This window comes from Molossus molossus, unplaced genomic scaffold, assembly GCF_014108415.1.
Source record: "Molossus molossus isolate mMolMol1 unplaced genomic scaffold, mMolMol1.p scaffold_m16_p_1, whole genome shotgun sequence".
In the NCBI taxonomy this organism is placed as follows: Eukaryota; Metazoa; Chordata; class Mammalia; order Chiroptera; family Molossidae; genus Molossus; species Molossus molossus.
Window position 1 is genome coordinate 227,762,578 of NW_023425344.1, and position 7,412 is coordinate 227,769,989.

Here is a 7,412-nt window from a genome sequence, read left to right on the forward strand (position 1 = left end):
GGGCCCCGGACGCGCATTCTGAGCGTGTGTGTCAGGAGATGGGGCGGTTCACCAGAGCCAGGGGACCAGGAAAGAAGGCCGCAACTTCTGCGTAGCCTCGGGTCGCAGTGTCAGGCAAAGACAGGCTGTGCTCACAACAATGGGACTAACCCCTCTCTTGAGGACTCGAATCGCCGCTTCAGCGTCTGAGGAGCCAGCAAAGGCCGGTGCTCTTCTCCTGTCCAGAGGCGGGCCGATTCCCGGCCGTAACTGCACGGGGGCGCCACGTCTCTGATTGGCTCAGGCAGCGAGGGGCGTGGCCTGCAGTTTCCCAAACGACTTTTTCCTCTCGGAACGGAAGCCGACCTGGTCCATCCCGGAAGTGCAAACCCTTGCAGGTGTGGATTCCGCCGTCTCCGAGGCTTCTTTCGAGATGCCAGGAGCCGCGGCCAAGGCCTCGGAGTTGTCCGAGAGGATCGAGAGTTTCGTGGAGGCCCTGAAGCGGGGCGGCGGGCGGCGCAGCTCCGAAGACATGGCTCGGGAGACCCTGGGGCTACTGTGCCGGATCATCACAGACCGCCGCTGGAGCAACGCAGGTAAGGCAGGCCTAACTCCATTGCGTCCCTCGCCACTGTCCGTCCTCCATTCCCCGGGCGGAAAGGGCCCAGGTCTCACCGCACGTTTGTTCTGCTCACTCTCACTGTCTTGGACTTCAGGGGAGCTGATGGAACTGATCCGCAGAGAGGGCCGGAGGATGACGGCCGCGCAGCCCTCAGAGACCACCGTGGGCAACATGGTGCGGAGAGTGCTCAGGATCATCCGGGAGGAGTATGGCAGGTCAGGCCTCCTTCCTGGGCTCCGGTTTGGATCCAGTGACGTTTTTGCACAAGCCCCTGTCCCCGCTTGGACCTTTATTGGAGCTGAACAGGTCTTGTTAAACATCACACCGCCTTCTCACCTCCGTCTTTGGGTGTTGTTGCCTCCATAGACTCCACGGACGCAGCGACGAGAGCGACCAGCAGGAGTCCCTACACAAACTCTTGACATCTGGAGGCCTGAACGAGGATTTCAGTTCTTCTTATCCCCAACTCCAGTCCAACATCATTGAGGCAATTAATGAGCTGCTTGTGGAACTGGGTAAGAGTCCTGTTCCCTAGATGGACGGGACAGGTAACAGAAAAATGAGGGGACAATAGAAGACCCTCGGAGTTGTTCATCAGCAGAGATGGGCAATAACTAGTACTCTAGTTCTCAGAGGTTCCCCTCCATCCTGATTAGGAAGGGTTGGAACAGGTAGTAGGACTAAGACAAGTTTCTCTAAATTTCCTTACAGACCAACCCTTTATAGATTGCAAATCCACTGTAGGTTCCATTAGGACAGGGCTTTATTTTCATTTTAAAGATGAACTCTCTAAAACCATGGCTCATAGACCCTCCTTCACTAAACTTCCTCTTGAATTTTTATACCCATTCACACCACCACCACCTCCATTCCCCTTCTCTGTGTGACCCAGGAGACCTGCAGATACTAATTACAGTCAGAGTTCTTCAGGGGAGGAAGAAGCTGGGTCTGTCTGTGCACTGAGCTGCTGCTCCCCATTTCCTCTCCTATTTTTATTCTGTGGCCTCCCTCTCAAGTGGAGGTTTTGTGACCACCTTTTGGAGGACTTTTTTTTAAAAGAAAAGTTTTGTTTACCCCACTCTCAGCACTTTAGGATTTCCCAGATTGGACCATTTCTTGCCTGAAGTCTTTATCTTCAAAATCAGTTGTAAAGGGTTTGTGTCATGGCAAGGCAGGGTGGTAAGTCAGTGATGAAGGGTTACTACTGGGAAAGAAGGCAGGCTAAGAACTTGGGAGATAGAAGATTCCAGAGGAGCAGGGTTTTTAAGAAAAGGTGACATTTTATATTAAGTTCGTAAACTCTGTATTACCCGTTTCAGCTAGGTGAGCAGTCTGTGTGATGGGCACACATCCCCTTTTGTGCTGTGCCATGTCTATCTGTGTTGTGGCATGGCAGTTTCATATTTTCCTTGTAAAACTGGCTGTTCTTGCAGAAGGGACAACGGAGAACATTGCAGCCCAAGCTCTGGAGCATATTCACTCTAACGAGGTGATCATGACCATTGGGTTCTCCCGAACAGTAGAGGCCTTCCTCAAAGAGGCTGCCCGGAAGAGGAAATTCCATGTCATTGTGGCAGAGTGTGCTCCTTTCTGTCAGGTAGGGTGATTGCCAGAGATGCTAAGAAAAATGAAAACTGAGGCGAGTATAAAGGAGTGATAGATGGGATCCATGCCAACTTTGAATTGATAAGCAAGACATTGCGAAGATAAAGTAAAATGTTGAGGGAATTTTCAGGTTGTTGTTCATCCTGTGAACATTCTTAAACATTGGTTTAAGAAAGTTGGGTGAACTGCTGGGCTCATGAAAAGGTAAATATTGTATTTTTTTAGGAATAAAAATGGGGTAAATTACCTTGGGTCTTGGTCTGACCTCACTCAATCCCTAGGTAAATAATAGTTTTCAAAAGAAATATATTAGAAGGCAGAATGTTGTAAAATAATGATCTGAGAGCTCTCTTGTCAGCGATGCCTGATTATGCAAGCAAGTAGTATTTATAGTAATGTGGCTGCTCTGGTGCTGCTGTGGAGTAGTAAACATTTTATTAGCTTCGTCTAGGCTTCATTGCAACTTACAAGAGAATGCTTACCACAGGCACAAAAATGAGTTCTTATGTGTTGAATATTTTGTGTTGGATGTGCCTCGTATTACAAAATTCCCCAGATCCAGTTACATTTGAGAGGTGGGAGGTTTTTCACTGTCTCTCACTCTCTGTTGCAGCATCAGCCTTTCTTTCCCACTGCAGGGTCATGAAATGGCAGTCAATTTGTCTAAAGCAGGTATTGAGACAACTGTCATGACTGATGCTGCCATTTTTGCTGTGATGTCAAGAGTCAACAAGGTGGGTGTGATTGGAGTTATGTTGAATTCACGAAGGTTATACCTCTAAATACCGATTTTTATTCTCCTTTTTGTAATATCCGTGGGAAGAGTTTCTAGCACCTTTTTATAAAATATGTTTTTATTGATTTTTGAGGGAGAGAGATAGTAACATCGATGAGAAACATCAATTGGTTGCCTCCTGCACACTCCACCCTGGGGATCCAGCCCACAATCCAGGCGTGTGCCCTGACCGGGAATTGAACCATCAACCTCTTGGTGCATGGGATGATGCTCAATCCACTGAGCCACACTGGCCGGATTCTAGCACCTTTTGAAAGTATATACTTGGACATTTTAGGCTATTAACTGAATTATTTTCCCTTTGTATCATTGGTCCTCATTTGGAATAGCCTTTTTTTGGTTAAAGCATTCAAAGAATGAAGTGGGACTACTCTAAGCAGGTGAGCTACTAGGAATCCAGTAGAGGACTCTTCCCTTATTCTCAGAGAGCTTGTCGGTGGGTGAAGAATGAGAAAAGTTCCCCATTTCTCAGGAGGTGTGTCATATAGATTTTTAGAAGACAAGGCCAAAAGCAGCAGATATTGCAGTTTTCAGTCCTGTACTATGTTCACTCTTTTTGTGGGAACTCACTTTTTTTTTGTCCTCACCCAAGGACATTTTTACACTTCAGATAGAGCGGGAGGAAGAGAGAGAAGAAAAACATCGATGTGAGAGAGACACATTGAGTGGTCGCCACCCACATGATCACAACCAGGGCCAGGGACAAACTACAACTGAGGAACATGACCTTAGTGGGAACCGAATCTGGGACTCTCTGGTCTGCAGGCCGATGCTCTAACCTCTGAACCAAACCGTCCAGGGCGGGAACCCACTTTTAAGCTAGACCTTGTGGTCCTGAGCCTAGAATCCCTTTCTCTCTACCATTATGTGACCCCTCAGGATGCCAAGACTCAGGCCTGAGCATTTAGGCTATTGTGCCCAATGGCCCTTTTAAGGCTTTATCACTAAGTTGGCTCACATTTTTCTTCCTGTCTCAAAGGTGATCATTGGCACAAAGACCATCCTAGCCAACGGTGCCCTGAGAGCTGTGACAGGAACTCATACTCTAGCATTGGCAGCAAAACACCATTCCACCCCACTCATCGTCTGTGCCCCCATGTTCAAGCTTTCCCCACAGGTATGTCTGTCTGTATGTCTTGAATCAACAGAGAGAAGGAAGCCAAAGTGTAGGCTTGTTCTCTGGGCTTTCAACCTACTCTGGGGCTTCTCTTTATCCTATCAGCATTTACTCAATGGATTAGATCCAGTGGAGGCTGGAAAAAGCCACAGGAATCTTGAACCAGGAAAAATAATTCATATTTATAACCTGTCAGCTTTAAGAAGTTGAAATTGTAAGGTCAGGACAATACACAGTTGGGAAAGGCCCATTGTTTACATTGCCACCACTCCTCATCTCCCTGACCACTTTTCAAAATGCCAAGCAAGTTACAACTAGGAACATACAATTTGTTTTGTTTGTCATAGTTCCAGGGACTGTCCTCTGCAACCTGAATACAAGCAGTTACTAAGTGAAGAGTCATTTCATTAGTGATAAAAACTATTTGCTTTGAAAATATCAATCTATTTATAGATTTTTCTATTTTTAATTGAGGTATAATTCACATACCATGCAATTAACTATAGTAAAATATTCAGTTCAGTGGCATTTACTACATTCACAGCACTGTGCAACTATTACTCTCTAGTTTAAAAACTTTTCATCCAAGAAAAACACTCTGGATCCATTAAGTAATCTCCCTTCTCCTCATCTAGTATTCACTAATCTGCTTTTTCTCTCTATGGATTTTCCTGTTTTGGATATTTTATATAAAAGGAGTACAATATATACCCTTTTGTTTATGACCTCTTTCACTTAACATAATGTTTTCGAGGTTTATCCGAGTTGTAGCACAGTGTTTGGTTTCTTTATATGGCTGAATACTATTCCAGTGTATGGATATACCACAATTTATTCATCTCTTGACGGGCATTTGGGTTATTTCTGCCTTTTGGCTTTTGTGAACATGCTGCTATAATTGCATGTGTATACGTTTCTGTGTGGATGTAATGTTTTTTATTTCTCTTGAAGTAGAATTGTTGGGTCTATTTTAAAAAAATTTTCTTCTTTTCCAGTTCCCCAATGAAGAAGATTCGTTTCACAAGTTTGTGGCTCCTGAAGAAGTCCTGCCCTTCACGGAAGGTACAGAAGTGTATGTGTGTATGTGTGTGCATGCATGTGCACATGTATGGTTTTGGTTTCGTTGGTCAATGGGATTGAATACTGCCAGGTGGTGCTTTTTATCCTACTTGTGGGGACTATTTTCTTTAGCAGGTTGGAGTGCCTGGACATCTGATCTAGTTTAGGTACATTTTGTTCTGAAACTAATCTATTTTAGCTGAGTTACTGGGGTCATGGTGGGTTGGATCACCCAGCATTGATTTGGTTCGGCTTTGCATGTTGTTTGAGACACAGGCAACAACCCAGTGGGAAATGTACTTGTTTTCAGTTGCTGGTGGAAGTCATTTTGGTGACATGGCTGCCAAAGGGAGCAGGCTCTGAGATGTTCTGACTTATAAACTTGCCTATAACTTGGATACCTTTTTGTGTTGGGGTCCTTCTCTCTGACTTTTGAAGGTGGCAGCTGTGTTCAGTGAGCTCATCAACAGTTAACATGGCCTTAAATACCCTCTGGGAGCAAACCATAATATTGGGGTGCTGATTTTTTTTTGGAAGTTGAATAACTTCATTTATTTAAACATTCTTTCAGAAATATTTATATCTGTTTAGCACCCACTATGTACCTGGCACTATTCTAAGCACTAGGGATATGACAGTGAACACTACAGATAGGCCCTGCTCCCACAGAGCTTACAAAACAAATAAGGGTGATGAGATGGAAAGTGGCTAGGAGACTACCTTAGATTGGGGAAGGATCTTAATGAGATGACATTTCATCTGAGTTCTGAATGCATAGAGCCTCACGGGAAGATCAAGGAAAGAGTTTTCCAGGCTTTGGTGCAAAGCCTGAGTTAGGTACATGCTTAGCCAGTTGGGAAAAAATGGCTATATGGCTAGAGAGGAAAGAGCAAGAGGTAGACTGGTATGATTTGTAATGAGTGTAATGTGGTGGGGAAGGGCTAGGTCTTTTTTTTTTTAATCCTCACCAGAGGACATTTTTGCATTCATCTTCAGATAGAGCAGAAGAGAGAGAGGGAGGAAGAAAGAGAGAAACATCGATGTGAGAGAGACACATCAACTGGTTGCCACTCACACGACCCAACTAGGGCCGGGGACAAACTGCAACTGAGGTACGTGCCCTTAGCAGGAACTGAACCTGGGTCTCTCTGGTCTGTGGGCCGCTTAGCCAAACTGGCCAGGGCGAGGGGCTAGGTCTTGACAGTTGCAGTACCAAGTTTGAGTTCTATTCCAAGGACTAAGAAAAGGCATTGGAGAGTTTTAATTAGAGTATCGTGATCTGAGATCATCTGTTCTAGTTTGCATTTTGCTGCAGCTTTCCTGCCTTGCGATAGCAAGTATGCCTGAATCTATATGCTACTACTTAACCATTAGAGCAGGATCCTCAGTTTTATCTTTATAACCTCTGATTGCCTTTCAGGGGACATTCTGGAGAAAGTCAGCGTTCACTGCCCTGTGTTTGACTATGTTCCCCCAGAGCTCATTACTCTCTTTATCTCCAACATTGGTGGGAATGCACCTTCCTACATCTACCGCCTGATGAGTGAACTCTATCATCCTGATGATCATGTCCTATGACATCACTCATCCTAAGCAAAATCTGCTTAGGCAAACACAAAATGGAGAGGAGACTTCAGTGCCACTGCAGAAATGCATTGTCCTTGTAATGGAGGAGTGAACTGGAATCAACCTAAAAAAACTGGATACTGTTTCCTGCCTTTTTAGTCACCCCATAAGAAGGATGAACATCTAGGACTGGTTTGGGTTTTGTTTGTTTGTTTTGTTTTTTGCCTTTCAGGTCTTTATAAAGAGCAGCCGGATTTGACCTGACTTTGGAGCTTCTTAGTGACGTGGGGGTGTCTGTTTCAGGAACTTAAACTTTCTGGTTCAGTGCTGTGTTAAACATAACACTGAGTAGCTTGCTGGGGTACAAGTTTTTGCTCAGAAATGGCTACCACACCTTTTCATAGGCTGTGCCAATAAAAGTTGCTCCAAGGTTCCTGAGTTGGTTTATTTATGGTTCTGCTCTGATTGAACTGCCTGAAACAGCAGCAGCAGAGCCCTTTTCATGTTTTCATAGAGGGCTGTAATTAGAAGTAACAGTCTAAAACACACAAGTACAAATGAAAGTATTTACAGTTTCCTTTATAATTTACTGGAAATGGTCCCAAACAACTTGTTAGTAATCTAAGACTGTGGTTCCAAAACCTCTGATCACCAGAACTATCTGGGAG

The 7,412-nt window shown here is 44.8% G+C and overlaps 1 protein-coding gene across 1 annotated transcript; it reads left to right on the forward strand.

Moving 5' to 3' along the window:
- The first annotated feature begins 359 nt into the window (after positions 1–359).
- EIF2B2 (eukaryotic translation initiation factor 2B subunit beta) lies at positions 360–7,178 on the forward strand. The gene is made up of 8 exons (XM_036243009.1): positions 360–575; positions 696–816; positions 968–1,116; positions 2,035–2,198; positions 2,845–2,940; positions 3,982–4,119; positions 5,115–5,181; positions 6,599–7,178. Exons 1-8 carry the CDS (start codon positions 413–415, stop codon positions 6,754–6,756), a joined length of 1,056 nt encoding a protein of 351 aa, XP_036098902.1. The 5' UTR covers positions 360–412; the 3' UTR covers positions 6,757–7,178.
- Positions 7,179–7,412: the final 234 nt, after the last annotated feature.

Bases quoted from the DNA above. Each gene is read 5' to 3' on its own strand.
- EIF2B2 (XM_036243009.1), top strand. From the start codon at position 413: ATGCCAGGAGCCGCGGCCAAGGCCTCGGAGTTGTCCGAGAGGATCGAG. The intron at 1,117-2,034 runs GTAAGAGTCCTG...CTGTTCTTGCAG, and splicing joins TGAGCTGCTTGTGGAACTGG to AAGGGACAACGGAGAACATT. The intron at 5,182-6,598 runs GTACAGAAGTGT...ATTGCCTTTCAG, and splicing joins AGTCCTGCCCTTCACGGAAG to GGGACATTCTGGAGAAAGTC.